At 40.0% G+C, this 19,577-nt stretch overlaps 1 protein-coding gene across 1 annotated transcript in view; it reads left to right on the forward strand.

Moving 5' to 3' along the window:
- The window catches only part of cdkal1 (CDK5 regulatory subunit associated protein 1-like 1), a 229,014-nt gene that overhangs the window by 134,422 nt on the left and 75,015 nt on the right, over positions 1 to 19,577 (forward strand). The window contains exon 10 of the mRNA XM_034611257.1: positions 3,510 to 3,655. Coding sequence (XP_034467148.1) covers positions 3,510 to 3,655 — 146 coding nt within the window. The remainder of the gene's footprint in view (positions 1 to 3,509; positions 3,656 to 19,577) is intronic.

Consider the following 19,577-nt stretch of genomic DNA (forward strand, 5'->3'; position numbering starts at 1 on the left):
CCTTTTTCCCCGTATATATTCTTTTCAGTCCTATCTGATTGTCAGGGGTGGATATCAGATCCTTTGAGTTAAGCCAGTTATGTTTCGGGTTTATGTGTCTATCTGAGCTGATCAAGCAGAGATGAAAGGGTTGTGTGTCTGTTTGTGTGAATGAGAGAGCGATAGGCCCAGAGGGGGGAGGGAGAGAGTGGCACAGAGAGTGAGAGAGAATATTACACTGCTCTAAGCACTGTCAGGGCTGATAAATACAAAAGCTAAACAAAGTATGAAAAAATAAGTAAGAGATAAAACACTAAATTCTTATTTGGTCGTTTAAGCCTCTTGCTTTGAGACGGATGGTTCACACAGGAGCGTAGACATAAAAGCAACACTTTAATTTTTGCCACTGGGCACCGCTGAGCCATATCTTCGTCACCACAGCACCATTTTCACTTCAGACTCACTAAACTGTCTGTCAGTGGCAGACAAACATGAAAAAGGCCTCAACTCCGCAGGGATCGGTAACAAGAGAGATTCATATCAGTGTGCTGTTTAATCATGGGAGGACGGGACGCACACTGTCAGACAGACGCACACACATGATGAATGGCTTGTGCGAATGAAAAGTCCTCCCCTTATAGATTAATCCCCAGTTGTCATCAGCAGTGTTGTGATACTCAAACTACCGTGCCATCTGTTGAGACCCCATTCACCCTCGCAAAACACATGCATGTACTGTATGCATGCCCACACACACATACACACATGATCTGTGGGATAGATTTTGGTCAGCATGGGGTGTAATTATTGTCAGTGGACCAAATGACACTGGAGAATCATTTAACACTTTGTGTGTTGTGTGAAAAATGTAAACTATAACACACACACACACATACTCAGACACACATGTACAGTAATAAATCTTATACTTGAAAATGTATTACCTGGGTCTTTATAAAGAGACTGGCCACTTTGAAAGGACTTCATTTTAAAGACCTTGTCATTTCGGTCTGCTATGTTATTAATGACACTTTACTTACTCACTTAAATACTTGTTCACTTGAGGACTTAAAGCGAGTTTCACTTCAAAAATTGTTTGAAAAGGCACATACAGAGAAAGTGTCTATAAATGTGTCTATAGGGCAAAATCACACAGATCATTACCATTTATAATAATGTGTTTTAATCATTTATATGTTATCTGATCAACTGCTGACTAGGGAGGTGGCTGTTGCTCATTCCTGTGACGTTGATGAATTGCAATCAAATGGTTGTTGACTCTAATTAGATTCACAAATTTCATGTTCAATAGTAATACATTTTTGAACAAGCATACGACTCTGCAACAGAGGCGGCCTGGACTCATCAACATGTGATGATGTGGATCACGACAACAGGCATGTTAGCGTCCAATACACTCCAACGGATTGTCCAGTTCAGGCTTCTGTTTACTGAGTCGAGCTTTACTGAACTTTGAATGAACAGGTGAACAGCTCTTTGTGCAGCAGCGGCCGTGCAGCTTCAGGCTTCTGTGGACTGAGTGCTGCAGCCGGCCTTCACTTGCAGCAGCTCAATTACTGCAGGTCACTTCTACAGTTTCAGAATAGAAAACCACAGACCAAGAAAACAGGCCATTCCAAACAGGCATTTGTACATCAGGCACTGCACTAGTGCTGAGAAAAGTAGAATAAATGATCAGAGTGGTAACTTTTACAATGCATGTACCTGTTTTTCTGTCACCCAATCTCTCTCTCTCTCTCTCTCTCTCTCTCTCTCTCTCTCTCTCTCTCTTTCTTTCTCACACACACACACACGTATCAGGCTGATTTCCGTCACCAATCAAGCTCCATTTTCCGACCAAATTAATTCTTTCTAATTTGGGGCTTCCAGTGGTCAACCCCCTGTGGTGCTGCAACTGAGCTGTGTCTGTGTGCGTGTGTCTGTCTGAGTGTGTGTCTGTGTATGTGTGTGTGTGTGCGTGCATGCACTCATATGCTTTTGTGTCTGTGTATGAAGTGGGGAACATTCCACAATAGATCTTAATTGAGAAGACGGACCGCAATCAGCACATTCTTGTAGGAAATCATTAAATCATTTCTTCCTCCCCTCTCTTTAGCTCTCTCTCCTTCTCGTGGTGATTAGCATTGGTAATGATAGCATCCTGATTATGTCCATCAGAAAAATCTGACATCTGTACTCTCTCCACTTCTTTTGCTGAGGAAATTAAAGTGAGAATGAAAGAAAGACAAAAAAACCTGCCAGCTCTATGATTAATGTGTTTGATTAAAAAAGACAGAATGTCACTGCTGCAGTTGTTTCTGGTAAAAGTGGGAAAGGAAAAGACCAAAAAGAGACAACTCCTGTTTTAACCAGCTTATTTTATTCCTGCAGGAGATATACATTGACTAAAAGGTATACATTACTGTTGATGTAAATCTGTGATATCAAATTCGATTAGATAGATCTCATTATATATATATGAAAATATTTGTGGAATGAAACTGGAAGAAATAATACATTTAAATCTAAAAATCACATCTGCTGGAATCCATTGAACATCCTTGTCTAAAGAATATCTGGCGGTGGCCTTTCTCCTGAAGTTAATATTTCCAACGGCACTAAACTTACAACCTACTTTCAGTCTTCTGTACAATAGAAACTGGCAGCATTATGGCCAGTGTGTACTTTTCCCCATCCATCAAATCCTTCAACAGAAAGCTACTAGCCTGAAATAATTATACGCTTAGTGTATACAGTGTATTTAACCCTCATCATTTTTGATCTGAGCTGTGAACCTGCGTGCCTCTGTAAAAGCTCTTTACTTTTTTTTTTTACATAAAGGACTCCTACTGAAGCAGCCTTGACTCTGTAGACATTCCATCCAGTAATACGGGTCCGCGCTGAATTGTCTGAGCTGCTTTGCTTTTATTTTTCCGATATATAAAAAAAGAGAAATGGATGTAGGAGAGAGGCGGTGAATAGTGGAAGGTCTTAGGTGTAAAGAGCACAGAGAGAGGCAGGAATGTTAATGGAACCTTCATTTCATTCAAAGTTAACAGCTATCAATCACCGGAGCCATTTGCATTGACTAACCTTATGATTAAATAATTGCAAAGTTGAAGTTTTGGCCTCAAACACATGACTCCAATGGCTACACCACTTATTAAGAACGTCTGTTATTTTATCCTAAGTATACCCACAGTTATTGGTAGACTATTTGGTAATTAACGCTAATTGTAAGAGTAGTTTTTAAATTACAGACTTTACTAAAGTGAGACTTTTGTATACCTATAGATAAAAATGAATCAAATTGTGTTCTTGTTCTCAGCCTATCAGTGTTTTGCGGTTAATTAAACAAATATTGGTCAAACGTTTGAATTGTCTTTTTAATTTTTGAGACTCATGGTGACATATCTAACTTTCAATTAAACATATATATATAAATCTGTATTTATAATTTTTGTCTCCATATATGAAATCCTAACCCTTTTTCTTCCTCTCTCCATCTCTCTCTCTCTGTGTCTCATTAGGAGATGGCCAAGATATTGAATCATCCGCGTGTCTATGCCTTCCTTCATATTCCCGTGCAGTCGGCCTCAGACAGCGTACTGATGGACATGAAGAGGGAGTATTGCGTCGACGACTTCAAAAGAGTAGTGGACTTCCTCAAAGAGAGGTAAGGCTGGATGAGGTCTCATCGAGGAATCTGGAGTCTGTTGCATGTTAGTGTCATGAGGACACGAACCCACCCTCATTATACGCTCGTTAGTTAAAGGTTTTGAGTCTCTCCCTCTGACTCATCATGTTTTTACATCATGTTTTACAAAAAGTGGTTGTACAAGAGTGACTTGGGCTCCACTTCTTCCCTAATTGAATTGTACAGTAATTTTAAATGGATACAATTACCCTGTTTGCCCATAAACACACACCCAGCCTATAATAATAAATAGGGGAAACCTTTAGCAAATTTATTAGAAAAAACTGAAACCTCACATAGACAAAAGTATTCAGACCCCTTGCTGTGTAGCACTGTAAACTCGGGTCGTGTACTATGTGTTTGCTTTCATTGTCCTTTCGATGAACTTGAATGGAGTCCACATATGGAAAACTGAATTGATTATATATAGGTTAGAAATTCACCTACTAGTTTTTCGATAAGGTCCCACATCTTACTCCTTCTACAAGTGCAACTTACCAAACTACAGTCAGGACTAAAACACAAAATCCATGCAACCTTCCGTAGACATTTCCAAAGCTTGGACAGTTCCCAGGAGAAAAGTGGCCTCAGTAATTATTGTATGTGAGTATGTCTGTTCACACCTCCCATTAGTATGCGTCTCCACATGTGCCTCAACCACTTGTGATTGGATTTCACTTCCCCGCTCAGTATAATAAAGAGCGAGCCGGGAGAATGGGTGAGGAAGGGGCTGAGCGGATCGATAAGCTGTGCTCGGCTCTGCAACGGAATAAGGTTTTACTCATTTGAAATGGAAAAAATACTCAGGAGAATAAAAAATACTTTAATTTCTAAATGAAACTACAGCAAGCCAGAGGTTGTCAGTTGAGATGTCATGTCGTGGGTGCATTGTTGTAGTAGTCTGTGTAATCCGTGTTACATGGTGTTGAAGCAAACTCTGTTTACATAACTTGTCCAACAGCCCTACAGTATATTTTATTCTTTTCAAGACAAAAAACCCATTTGGTTAATTTTTGTCTGCAGTGATGCCCACACAATGTTTAAAAATCTCCAGTTTGTAAAATAGTAGTTATCAATAGTCTGTCTGCTCAGTGCAGTAGCAGAGTCGCATCCCATAGTAGCAGAGTGTTATAATGATGAGAGGAGAGTAGACCTATGAGGCAGAGGATTTGGTGTTAACGTGAAGCAATAGCAGCCTATTTGGCAATATTTCAGTTGGCAGTTCACAGACACTCCAGATCCATTTCGACCGAGCCTGAGAGGATCTGCCAAGAAGAATGGGATAAACTGCCCAAAGGTGAGCAAAGCTTGTAGAGGAGACTCAAAGCTGTAACGGCTGCCAAAGTGTCTGGATTAAGAATCTAAATGCTTCTGCGAAAGAGAGAAATACAAACGAAACATTTTTATTTGTGTTTTATGGCTCATTGGGTGTAGACCGATGAGCTAAAGGGCAATTTTATCCATTTACAATCCAATTTATGATGATGAAGTGCAAAAAGTGAAGGATGTGAACACTTTCTGGAGTCACTGTGTATCTATCCTGACCGTTTGATAATATTTGTGCTGAAGCTCCTCATATTGACTCCTTTAAGTTGGATGTTGCCCGACATCGGAGGCAGAATTTGTGAGAAACATGAAATTAGTCAGACATTTAAACATTTATAACTCAAATATGACATTTGAGATGTCAATGTAGCAGCCAACAACTCTTTTCCATGTAAAGGTATAGACAAGTCATAGCGTTCTGATCAAAGAATCTCTTCATGATTAATCTATGTTCCTCAAACTATGCACAGCGACCAACATACATGGATTTTAAAGCTAAACATGTGCATTCCTGACATGGATTAAATATAAACCCCCCCCTCCCATAAAAATCCACGATTCTAAAACATGCACATAATGCATGGATTTGACCTCTGACCCCTTGCAAAATAGGAGAAATGATGCAATCCTAATCTTTTACTTTATGAAAGATAATCTGTCATCGAATTTGAGTATGATTACTTATGGCAGTGCACGTCGGAGATGGTGGATAAATATAGAATTGATTCTACGATAATGCGCAATGAAGGGATTCCAATAAAAATGAGTTTGGGTCACATTTCTGCCTTACATCTCTACATATTATTATATGATTGATCAGAAAGATGTTTATGTATGTGATGGTACAGTATATTTAAGCATGTTATTGCTTTTTCCACATGATAACCTCTTATTTTCATGAAATGAAATCTATTACATGACGGATTCTCTTCCATCCAGATCCAGATGATCATGAACGTGCAAAACAATGCAGCTGAATATGGGAAGACTTTTCTCCAAAGAGTTATGTTGGTCTGGTTCCCAAGTGTACATGTCTTTAGATGGCGCAGATTAAAATAATTCTGTTAGCTTGGTTTACTCTAAGCAGATGAGATGCATGTTCTGCAGCAATCAATAGATTTTGTGCAACTGCTTTACATGGGTCAGTTTTCCTAATAATACGTTGAAGAATCTGTCTTTCTGTCCGTCTGTGCTTTGATTTCTCGATAAACGCTTATCCTATTGCAACAAACCTGGCAGGTGTATATGTTAGTAACTGAGGAAGTGCAGAGTCCAATGTGAAGTTTGTTGTGCTTGAGGAGACCCTACCCCTAACCCTCCATTTATTAATAAACTGCTCCTTCTATTATCACGGTAAATTTTGAGAGCCAACCCCTTGAAATGGGTCACATAAAAACATAATTACTTGTAAATGTAAAACATTAATCATGTTTCCGGGCGATGGGATCACTTCATTATGACTCTGAGCCATTTGCGATCTAGTACAACACCACCAGTGAAGCCTACAATATCAAAGAATGAAATTTACACCTTTTTGCCTCAGTCCTGATAAAACTGCAAATTGTAAGGGTCGGATTTATTGTTAAACAAAATATTTTTAATGTTAAAGTAGTTTACCTTTTCTGGTTAATTAGTGTTGCAAGTGTTGGATTGGATTTGTTAATTTTGTTGCTTCTCTTTAGACTTGTTCATTTTGATAGAATCTTGTTGGCTGAAGTGTGATTAAAATGCACATTATTGGTCTTTACTAAAACTAGGACCAAATGTTTTTTTCTATTGATTAAAACATTTAATTAGGTTACCATTGGACCAATTGAACGCAATTGAACCGAAACTAAAAAGAGGGAAGTTGACTAAATATGACTAAAACTATCTTCGACTAATTTCAGGAATGAGACTAAGTTCACACTTAACACGTCTGTCATTCTGTCACACCACCTCTCTCTCTTTTCACTTCTCACTCACCTCCCTTTTATTTGGCCTGGCTCTGTTTAGAAACCCAACCTAAGCACCAGCCACTGAAGCTCTTAATTCCCCCGCACACTTCTCCTACTGGAAGTTCTACACAGAGCAAACTGCTCCAGGTTTTTCAGGTGTTACAGTTGCATTGTCGGCTCTTTTCCAATTTAGTGTCAGCTTTTTCCATACAGTTTCAATTGGATTAAGATTGGGATTCATAGTAGGCCACTTCAGAATGAGTCAATGCTTTCTTCTCATTCATTCACGGGTGCCTATAGATTAATGTTCTTCTCTTTAAAAGCTTAATTTTTACTTCTGTGTTCTCAGAGCAGACACAATTTACTAATAGGCTCTGGTCTCTGTCCACAGCACAGCACACTCTTCCAGAATTAGGCATTTTTTTATGTTTTGACGTTTTCCTTATTGTTTTTTAACCAATTTTACATTTACACTTTACATCTTGCAACCACATCAGGCAGGCAACAGTCCAATGCGCCTCACCCTTTTAAATGATATTTGCAATCATGGTCACAGGAACATCAAGCTATATATATTTATTTACCATTGGAAGCTTCTGATTGGGCACAGTGTGTGGTCTTTTTTAGTCTTCTACAGTTGAGGCTTCACCATTTCTTCAAATCCTCCCTTTTAAGTTCGCTCTGAAGGGGCCTTGGGTTGAGGAGTGATGCTGCAGTGTTTGCTTTAACACTGACTCAGATGCTTATCTCTCTGCTGTGCGTGCGTGTGTGTGTGTCGGTGTGTCAGTGTGTGTGTCTGTGTATGTATGTACATTCATTGTTCAGTGTGGAGTAGAGGTCTCTCTCCATGTCTCCAGTTGTTTTTTTTAGTGTTCAATTGAAATTTAAACTCAGTGACACTGGTCCGGCAAAAATCGTAACGCACTGTGGTAAATGGTCATGGGAGACTCACGCGCGCACACACACACACATGCACAGACCCATACACATACACAAGCTTGCCACACGCAGGGTATCATGTCATAAGATATTGTTTGCATAAACTGTCTGGCTACCCTTTTGTGTGTGTTTGTGCGTGTGTGCATTACTCAGTTTCTGGCTTCTGTTACTTAAACACACACATGTGTGATGCTAGTTGTGTGAAATCAATACCAGTACACATCCAGTGGCCTCTTCCATTTGGCTGCTGCACTCATGGCTGGGGCGTAGTTTGAAGTCTGGGAGTGAGTCCAGGGCTTCGGACAAGCCAAAAAACACAACCAGTGTATGAGTGGGCTTGGCTGTGTGCGGGAATGAGTAGGGGTGTGCTGCAGTGTCTATGTGTGAAATGTAAACAAACTGTCTTCTTTTTGTTGAGGGGCCTTTTTAAAGCAGCTATGTCCTGAGATGTTTATCTTTCAGAAGAGAAGATGAGAATAGAGATAAAGAGTAAGAGACTTGGCGTGTGTGTGTGTGTGTGTGTGTGTGTGTGTGTGTGTGTGTGTGTGTGTGTGTGTGTGTGTGTGTGTGTGTGTGTGTGTGTGTGTGTGTGTGTTTGTTGTAGTAGCCTTTAGAGGTCAATTACAATTTTTTTCCACTTCCTCTACAATTACCCTTTGATTATTTCTTAACAAGGCACTTAGACCCCGACCTTTTAATTGGACCTTGTAAGACTTAACAGCTTATGGAGCAACAACATAACACGTAATATCATAAGTTAACTTAATTTGAAATAACTAAATATTAATTTAAAAATATAAGATTGTTTCATTGCTTTCCTCAAAGCAGATATAAGCAGATATACATACTAATTATTATTATTACTATTATCGTGAAAGTATTTTACATATGTTCAGTTATTTGTACACTTCTCTGAACTACATTTTTTTAGTCTTTTTTGTAGAACTTAAAACTTTCTTATTTTTAAGTCAAATGTTGTCATGTTAATGAATGTTTTTTTTTTTTTCTTGTTCTATTTCAAAAAGCCTCCCAACATGCTCTGTGTGTGTTTTGTGGTTTGTGTGTAGGAGTAACAGTCATGAAGAGTAATTACTAAGCCGCGGCATTTCAAACTGATGCTTTCATGAAATCCTGAACAACTCAAAGTGCAAAATGAAGCTCTGTCATTCTGCGGTAGTGAGTCAGCCACGCAGGTGACTATCAATGTAGGTCTCCACAATCAGTCTTTCATGTAGCCACATAAAGTTCACCTGAATTGTTGAGACAGGCAGGAACCTTGTGTAGGTATGTGTGAGGTCAGGGCTTATCTGACTGACACACACAGCAGGAGATAAATGTATTTCTCGATCCGAACCACTTAATGCCACCAGCACCGAAGAGGCCACGAGGGGTCAAACACCTCTGCCCTCCCTTATCAGAGAAAACTAGCACACAGAAAGGCAAACACACATCGGACCTCCCTCCTTGACATCCCTCTCTGCTGACGATCTTGAACCACACTCTGAACTTAAATTTTGTTTTCTGCAGACAGATAATTGGTTTCAAGTGTTTCTTTGTCTGTTCGTCTTTGCATCTCTGTGCAAACTGACACCACCGCTGCTGAGTGAGTAAAGTCACCTGGTCACAAGTAGACTTAGAACCCCGTAACTATCTTTGGAAGTATAGGAAATTAACAAGTCAGGTCGATGTGGAAAATATTTTTGGTAAAGTTCTGGACAAGATTAGAAATTATTGGTGACTCTTGGCAACATTACGGCTCAAAGAATTCGTCATGGAATTTAAAATGCCCTCTATCTTTAATTTTATATGAATATGTTGACTGTTTTATCTTTACACCCCCAATTGTCACGCTTTGGTACGTGCGCCCAGGAATCACTCTCAAGTTTTTTTCAGACCTACTGGTAAAATCCAGGGAATTGGCTATGGAGTTCACCCAGAGTTTACCTTTCACACATGCACAACGCAGCTGGAGGTTCTCTGCACAGAAGCGTTCACAACAGCATCAATTCCTCTGCATTATTCAGGCGAGAGGTTGAGCAGCCGGGTGCAGCAGACAGAGGCAGGAAGTGACATATTAACTCAGATGCTGAGATCATGTGTTCATGTTTACAGCACCTCGACACAGACGTCAGCTTTTATCATAACAAACTCTCATGACATCTTCGTCGGTGTCTTTTATACGTGTGTGACCACTTTTCCACTGGGAGATATTTGTTTGGTGTTTGTTTTTTCATTTTTGCATGAGTCGCGTTTTAGAAGCGCTCGCTCACACATTGACTTTATTTCAACGGACTTTATGCGAAGAGGTCAGGTGGATAAAGTCTGCAGAAACTACGGAGCGTCTAACACATTTGCATTCACACATGCACCTCCTCCGGAGAAAATACGGAAGAACTGCGGAGTCCAGTGCATGTCTGAAAGCAGCTTATGTCTGCATTTGTAGCTGAGAGACAGGGGTCTGACAAGAGGATGTAAATTGATGCAGTCCTTGTTACGTATTATATCATTACAGTAAAAACAATCTAAAGAGAGCTGTAGTGTTTTCTTGGTGTGTGAACTCGCTGCATGTGTCTTTCTTTCACTACCTCCAAAACAAATGCACATACTCTCTGGACCAGGGTTTATCGACAGGTGACAGTGGAAACACTAGCGCTTTTGTCCACGGAGGCGCTAAAATCAACAAAAATTAAAAGCTCCTTGTAAGAGCTTTAAACCTTAACCACAGCTGCAACAGAGTTTAAGAGATTTTAAACTAAAATGCAGCCAATTCTCGGGTTTAGGGGCTCGGGAAAAAAAGTAAAATGTATTAGTGTGGACAGAGCCTTCTACTGTAGTCTGCCTGGGATAAAGTAGTTGTTTTGGTTGAAAGGTAACAATCATGAAGCAGTAAGTGTTGTGTTCACAAAAACCAAAGCTTTAAATGTCCAGTCAAAACAACTGGAAGAGATTGCTGTTTAAAAAATAATCCCCCTGGTTTTCTCTAGCACAATACTGCAATTCTCCTGCAGTGCAATACAAATCTAAGTTGCACTAATTAAGTATATATTTGCAATTTCTCCAGAAACAAACCAAACGCTGCACTCTGGGGAGAGAAGGGGGGGAAAAAAGTAATTTCTCACACTCATGAACATACAACAGCTCTTTCGAACAATTTGATTTGTTCCACAGTTAAACACGTATCAAGTTTAAAGGTCTCTTGATGGTTGACTGCCCAAATCTCCTGTCACTGAAAGCTCATTCACACTTATCAAATCTAATGGTAAATCAGGGCTTCGCTGACCCTTATTGAAGCATGTGTAGGCAGACTGGTAGAGGAAAATCAATTCTGTGTTTCTTACGGTTGTAGTCATTATGAAAGACAGATTTTTTTCCCCCCCACCTTGGACGAGCTGGAGAACAATGAAAACCCCACTGAAGCACAAAACACTGTTGGTATGATTAAATTCAACGTAGGTCAACATTATTGACTCTCTGAGTGAAGAATGTATATTTTTTTCATTCGGCGTCCTTGAAGATGTAATTTGCAGCAATTATTTTTAAATCGACTAGACCTAGGTTATGGTTATATATTTTATTGACTTTTGTACTTGCGTTATCTAAAATCTTTCCAACAATGTTCAAACCTAAAGAAATCGACAATATTATTCAAGGTAACAGAACGGTTGATTTTGGTCGCCTGTTACTCTCTTTTACTCGTTGATGAAGCAACACACTGCTAGCCTGTTAGCCTGTTAGCCAGTTGGCTGTTTTTTCTTCCACTGTTTTTATTGGTGACCCTCAAAGGATCACGATTATTCATTTCCGTTTGTAACCTTTAAACCTAAAAACCTTTAATGATGACCTCATCCGCGAACATGATTTGTATCCCAGTCGTGTCAGGTAGATTTTCATTGGCGATGATGGTGAAGACAACAACTCCCATGATCCCCGCTGCTTCACGAGGTCATCATACCAGGAATTTTATTATTGTTTTGATTGAGAGCCCCCTGTGGCCGAAGTTGCATATTGTATGTTTAATTGTTGCCATATATTAGTTAATTCTTCCAGGTTTTTGTCATAGTTTAAATAAAAAATCTGATTTGATTGTTCTCTTAAATATTTTTGCGTAATTTCACACTTGAGGTTTTGATACAGAGCTTTTCCACTGAAGTCGTCCATATCCACAGAGAAAAGCTGCATTAGATATAATTTCCTTTGAATTACATAATAACTAATTTCTCCAACTTGTTATAACTGATTGTTTCATGCCGTGCATAATTCTAACAATCAGTCACATAATTATTTCAATAAAATGGTTAATTTGTCCTCGTCTGCCGACACAGACCATATTATTTTCACTCTTTTCTCCCGGCTTCTATCAATTAAAATCACATAATGAAGTACAGTCTTTATGTAATGATGTATGGAGGAAATCCTGTTATGGTGGAATAAGGCTGTTACAGAGCGAGCGAATGTGGTCAGAGGATTTTCCACAGTTGTTTCGTAGTTTGCCGTAATATAAGGGCTGATTTTCCCTCAACTACTCTATAGGATTAACTGTGTTTGAACCACAGGGGCCAAAGATGAAACGCCTGGAAAAGAATGGTTCTGCGTCTGTGGGTTGGGAATTGGTTGTGTGTGTGTGTGCGCGCGTGCGGAGGAGCAGATTCTGGCAATATTAATGTTGAACTTAAGGGTTCATAAAAGAGGAGGAGGGGGTGTAAGCCTTCGTGTTACCAGAGAGGGGTAGATGATGGGGGAGGGCCGGGCGCTGAGGGGCCCTTAGACCCTCTGTGGTTTCCCTCAGGGTGGTACGTCGGTTTCCCTGGAGGTTCTATGTTCCTGACCTCTGAAAATTCTTTCAATCTCAGGCCATAGAGGTCCTACTCTGTAGGAGACACACTCACTTTCATGTGAGCTGTGTATATGCTTATTTTTATTCCAATTTCCATATTATTAAAAGAAAAAAAAGGAAAGCATTCAACAAAGTATTCATCGTATGGAAGTTTTCAGATGTTTACAGTTGCGGTCCCACAGGAATGAGGATTTCAAAGGTCAACAGGTGATTAATCTGTGTGATCCCATCAGCTGACTGATACAATGACCCTTGACCTTCAACCTGACCTTCAACCTCAGACTCCACAGTTAATCTCCATCTGAGCGTATGGTTACCATTTTATCCTGTTTACCACTGCGTCTCTGGATTAAGCCATTAAGATATTAAAATTAAATATTCTGATATGCTTTCACGGTTTGTGTTCCCCTCACATGCTGCTTTGTATGAAATCACTCCGACCTATAACACGACTTCTATCCTCATCAATCTTTTTTCCTGTCCTCTTTTAGAATTTCACCCTGTTTACCCCTGTTTAGCAAACAAAAACATTCTCACAGCTGCACCTGGTTTTCATTTCATAAACCTCAATTATTTGACAATTTGTTTCATATTGTCTTAATTGCCACAGAAAAAAACGTGAGAGAAAGAGCTGTGATGTGAATACTGTCTCTTTTCTCTTTGCCCAAGGATGAACTTTCTCATGAATTCATCAACGCGTAAACACAAAAGGCAGCAGAGTCTCCGGGTGGTCTCTGGACTTTTCAGCACATTATTAGTCCAGATTTAACATCAACTATTATTTACAAAGAGAAAAGAACATTTTATCACTCTGCATGTTTTTAAATATACAGCTGGTCCAACCCCGCTGGTGATTGATTGAGCTGATATTCGTAACTTACATTCACAAATCACAGGGGTCAAATGTGGCTCTCGACCTTGTTGTTGTTATTACATGTCACTGCCAACATGCCAAATGCTTTAATCAATTTCACTGATGTGCTGTTTAAACAGGATGTGACTAGTGACTTGGTTTTTCAGCTGCATTAGGATTTATGTACACACACGTAGCAATAAGATAAAGTAGAATACACTATAATGTATCCAGTGTATGTGTTTTCCCCACTCATAAAGATAATGAAGGAGCATGATAAGTTTGATTAAATGAATTATAATTATATTCAGGTTGCATTACTCAGAGGTTATCATTCAGTTATGACCATGAAAACCATACACATGCTTGATTTAGCATAACTTCATATTTGCAGCCTGTCAGTGTGCAATGACTCTTATCAAAGTAATTGTAACCTTATTATAGCTTCCTTTGATTGATCTCCAAAAAATTAACTCAACTCGTGTTCAGTGTTCACAGAGACTTGATCCTGAAAAAGTAACAATGGAAAATGTTTTTTATTTGATCTTACAACAGGTATGAATTGATTGCTTAAGCTCCCTCAGTATTTAAGGCACCGTAAAGTGTTGGTAGTGTGGTGCAGTGGCGGCAGAGTGACGCTGTGACTGTTGATATAGTGTTCTGATGATAAGCTTTCTGTCTGTCTCAGCCTCAGAGTGTAACGACTGTTTCTCTCCAAACAGCATGGCCCCAGGACATTTGTGTGTGTGTGTGTGTGTGTGTGTGTGTGTGTGTGTGTGTGTGTGTGTGTGTGTGTGTGTGTGTGTGTGTGTGTGTGTGTGTGTGTGTGTGTGTGTGTGTGTGTGTGTGTGTGTGTGTGTGTGTTAGTCATCTCTAATAGTCACGAGGAGTGACATGGGTTATATCAAACCTCCCTGGGTTACAGCAGGACACATGCATCAGTAGCGTGACTACACAGTGTGGAGTCAGTGTTTCGCTCTGTCTGCCGCTGAAGACATACCTTCATTAGTTCACGCACACGTACTTGCACACTTCGAGGTTTAAGGTATCGGCCAGGGCTAATGTTTCACCGGAATAGGAGGTGGGGCGGCAGTTCCCTGAAGGCAGGTGTCTGTGTGTGTGTGTGTGTGTGTGTGTATGTGTGTGCGCTTGTGTGTTTGGGAGAGGGGGTAAAGACAAGCGAGGGAAAGAAGAGAGGCGGGAAAAGAGCAGTAAGCAAGACAGGTTTACCGCGATAACCTGCCACACTGGCGCGACCTGTCAACATTTCCACCCTCCTTTTGCTTCTCCTTTCTCTGCAGCTGATGATTCAGCGAGTTAAGTCAATGAAGCAGTGAAGGTCTTTCTGTGCGTTTGGACTCTCAGTCTTTTATTGAAACCCTTTACTCAACCACATAGATACAATGTGAGGACATGTACAACAACATGTTTTTAGTCATCGCAGGCACCGTAACATCTCATGCACAAACACGCTTCTGTGTTGTAAACTCACCATTCAGAAGCTGCATTTATGAACACAGGTTTTCTCATTCACATTTTGAACCAAGAACCAAGCAGATTTGGACTAGTGAGCTTGTTGATAAGCTTGAATCCAGTTTTGCTACCGCTGATGTAAATTTGTTAAACTTGAGGCCACCATATTTACTGACACGTGTCTCAGAATAACACACTCTATCCTTATGGACGGCCAATATAGTCACCAACAGTAAAGCCACCTCCCTGCATTAAATATATTTATTCAGAAACCTACCCACCTACCTATCTAACTGTCAGTTACTTGCCTATATACGTACTTCTACTTACCCACTGCAGCCAACATGGTCACCAACAGTACAGCCATCTCCGCGCATTTAAAATATACATCCAGAAACGCATCTACATACCTACGGAATTACCTTACTATCCTACCTACCTACCTACCTACCTAACTATATAATTACCTACCTACCTACCTACAACCTATATAATTACCTACCTACCTACCTAACTATATAATTACCTACCTACCTACCTACCTATATAATTACCTACCTACCTACCTATATAATTACCTACCTACCTATGTAATTACCTTACCTACCTACCTACCTACCTACCTATATAATTACCTACCTACCTATGTAATTACCTTACCTACCTACCTACCTACCTACCTATGTAATTACCTTACCTACCTACCTACCTACCTACCTATGGAATTACCTTATTATCCTACCTACCTACCTACCTACCTATAGAATTACTTACCTAGGTACCTATCTAACTTCTTACCCAGCTACCTACCTATCAATCAGCCCCACACATGTATCTACCCTTACATACTATATATAATGTATAATTTCCGACCTTTGATTTATAGTAACATCACACATACATATGGGGATCTGTTTTTATTGTTTATGCTGTTTGTTTATGTTGACTAGGTCTCTGTGTAGAGGTGATTTAATCCAGGAAGGAGAGATAGAGGGAGGGGGCTTTCCTGCCCACATACCTGTCTGTGTGTGTCAGTGTGTCTAGTGCTGTGAACTGGCTCCGTTTAAACAACAGGAAAGAAGCCGAAAATGACTCATTGACTTCACAACAAGCTGAAACTGAGGTGTGTGTGCGAGAGTGTGTGGCTGTCTGTGTGCATGCACTGTAGACAGAGAGAAGCACTTTGTGGGTAATGGCTCCCGGCAGTTTCTAACACATCCTTGACTTATTGATACTTCCTCTGGATTATTCCTTATTTCCTCCCCACAAGCCAGAACAGGACAAATACAGCTTTGTGATAATTACAGGAGTTAGGTCTTCCTTCATTAAGTTGTGTTAATTTATCATTAGGCCTCTCAGACCACAGTGCTTATCCTTCCTGCCTATAGTATAGAGAGAAAAGATCACAGAAACATTTGCAGGAGCATTAGGTGAGTGTGTCTGAATCTGTACAACATGTCCAAGCAGAAGTGAAACGCTGTGTTCACAAAGAGCAGGTGACAAAACAACTCGACCTTCATACAAAGCTTGTCAGAACAATTCAGAAAGCACAAGGTGTTCTGTTTCCTGTGAATTACATTACTCTAACGATCCTGACCCATCTTTCTTATCCGTGATCAGTTTATTTCATAACAAGTTTTAGACAACATTTGTGAGACATCACAGAAGTGATGAGTCAATATTAATATTCTCCTTAACTAACCAACTGTAGTTTATAATTAAGTCGTTTTAATCAGTGGCTACTTTACTGTTGGTTTGACTCATGAGCCTCAATCTTATCTGTTTTCCTGAAAGACTGAGGTAATGTTTGAGTTACAACACTTTCCTCATTAATACATTGTCTTTATTTGAATAAAAGATTTCAAGGTATTTGTTTTCTCATAATCACCCCAAACTAATCTTATTTGTACACTAGTATGGGAAAGCACACTGAGTCGTTTCCCACTAGACAATATACGCCAAGTACAAACTGAGATCAGGACAGCCTGTTCGTTCTCATGTTGTTGGGTAAGATTGTTCTGCCTTTGAGTTTAAAACTGCTGTTACACAACCTCATGTCAAGGTTATTTTGTTATTATTATTTATGAATCATAAATTCAATTTGGCCCCATTCAGAATAAATATTTCTCATCTAAAAACAACCTCACACACACAGTGAGCTTAGTCTCAGACTGCTAACACCTGCATTTTCACAGGGACGCGTCACTGCATGTTACGTAGCGTGGCAGTTCAATGTGAACATGTAAACAACCTCTCTCCAAACATAATGGAAAGTAAAGTAACAAGGCAGCGAAGTGCTAACTTTGCATGTGCTCGCACCCTCCCAGTGATCACACATAAGCAAACACAAGGTCAACTGATACTCGGGCACATCTATCAGCACAGTCACTGTCTGACTCACCTTTTGGTCTCTATCTCCCTCTCTTTCTCTCTCTTTTTCCCTCCCTCCCTCATATCGTATTTCCCTTTGACTCAACCGCCTTTGAGAGATTATTCTCTACCACACAGTTTCACTAACAGTTGATGGAGTATAATTTGTTTGCATGGGATTAGTTTAGCCTGTGCGTGTGTGTGTTTGAGAAAGCGAGGGAGAGTTTTTGAATTTGCCATCATGCAACAGTTATTTGAGCCTCCAGTGGATTTTCCCTGGCAGCGAGCTCTGCTGTGTTACCACTGACGTGTTTGTGTGTGCGTTTTTAAATTCCTGTTAACTGTAAACAGTCCACAGGGAGGGAAACTTGCCGCCTAAATATTAAGCTCGAAGGTTAAGTAATGTTTAGCGGTGTTGAGCTATTAAACCCTAAGGGACACACTCTTACCAGGAACCTTTTCAGGTTATCCACTGTTTCAGGTATTATATGAAGCTACGTAACCCGAGGCAGTTAGACTGTGAGAGGAAATGTTGTTGCTTTTAATGGGCGTGTTTGCACGTAATCTTTCAAGGAATATTGTTGACAGTTAAAAAGGCCTTCAAAGAGGTGGGAATGAGAAGGCTGCTCATTTTACTGGAAATCACACATTAAAAGAGGAATTAACTAGTTTCTCCCTGACAGGTTCTTCTTCACTCTCAAGAAAAGCCCATATGATGCTTAATGATTCATAAAATCATTAGTTAGTTATAAGCAATTAGTCGGTTAATTACTTGTCTAAGAGAAAACAACCAACTTCAGCATCAATCAAGTGTTTCTCAGGAGTGTTCACCCCCTGTTTACTGTTGCTACTGCTCTCACAGTTTCATGCTTTTGATTTAATTCACTAGGCCTAACTGTGAGTAGATTGTGAAAATATGTGTCTGCGTTGCTAAGATTGGCCACACTTGAATTGGTGCCCTGCTAACCTGTAAGCAAACCTAATTCCTCTATCAGCTGGAGAAGCAGTTTCTTCATGTAAGCTGGCCTGCAAACAGAGATGAATAAATAGCCCATTTTCACCTAACTACTAATTCCAAATGTCTGTCTGTATGTGGGACGCATATCTGGATAGTGCAATGTCAAATTTGGTGTGATTTGGGCAAGTGAGACATTTAATACAAGTGAATAATATGAAGCATGAAATGAAACGCATTCACTATAAAATAGGTGCGAGTACGGTTGAACAGCTTCACTGCAGATAAACAAGGTAGGATGAAAGCAAAGTTTTCTAATTTCACTCCGCACCATCCAAACAGGCAGGTTTACAATTGGCACTGCACTATTGTGATCCTAGAAGACTCTTTTTAGACCTTGCATCTCCCTCTGTACAAAAAGAGACTTGTTTCAGCAGTGTATGTCATTAACAACATTTGTAGCTTCTAGCTGTGAGTAAGCAGCTCCATGGAGAGAATGCTTAGACTTAAAGAATTCCCACCATGCATTTGATTCAGAGGCTTTTTATGTCCAGCATTTACCCGGTGCTTTGATGTTATCCATAGTGCAGGTCAAGTCAGCGCGTCAGGATGGAATGATGAATCATATGCTGTGGGTATATCAATGAAGGTTGGATTAAATTGAAATAAAATGTAAAGATACGGTCCATTTAACGCCTGGCTAGACAGTCACGAGTGTCACGCCTTTGCGTGTGTGTGTATGTGTGCGTGTGTGTGTGAGAGTGGATGGTTTTGCGTGTCGTTGCTCTTATTACTCCTCCCTCAGACTAATGAAATGTGTATGTGTGTGTTCTCCTTACCCTTCTCCAAGGCTAATGAAGTATGTATGTGTGTGTGTGTGCGTGTGCCTGTGTTACTGTGTGTGTTAAATTGAACTGCAGTTCTGCTCCGGTGTGTTCGGGCTGTTTCATTAAATGATAAAGTTTACTGATGACTCCAGTGGGATCATTATTTACTTGGCTCTCCATTCATTCCGGAGCAGCCACCTCCATCTTTACAAATGACCTGCCACACTGAAAGACAGAGGTTATTTTGCATCTCAGTTTTCCAGACGAATGACTTGCTATTCACTTAACAACATGTTAAAGTTCTATTCAGAACCCTTCAGTGCGTTTTCACGTTTGTTATGTTGTAGCCTGTGGCTCTTAGGAACCGTAAATATAGCAGAAATATTT

The sequence above is a fragment of the Hippoglossus hippoglossus genome, chromosome 16 (genome assembly GCF_009819705.1).
Source record: "Hippoglossus hippoglossus isolate fHipHip1 chromosome 16, fHipHip1.pri, whole genome shotgun sequence".
NCBI classification, from domain to species: Eukaryota; Metazoa; Chordata; class Actinopteri; order Pleuronectiformes; family Pleuronectidae; genus Hippoglossus; species Hippoglossus hippoglossus.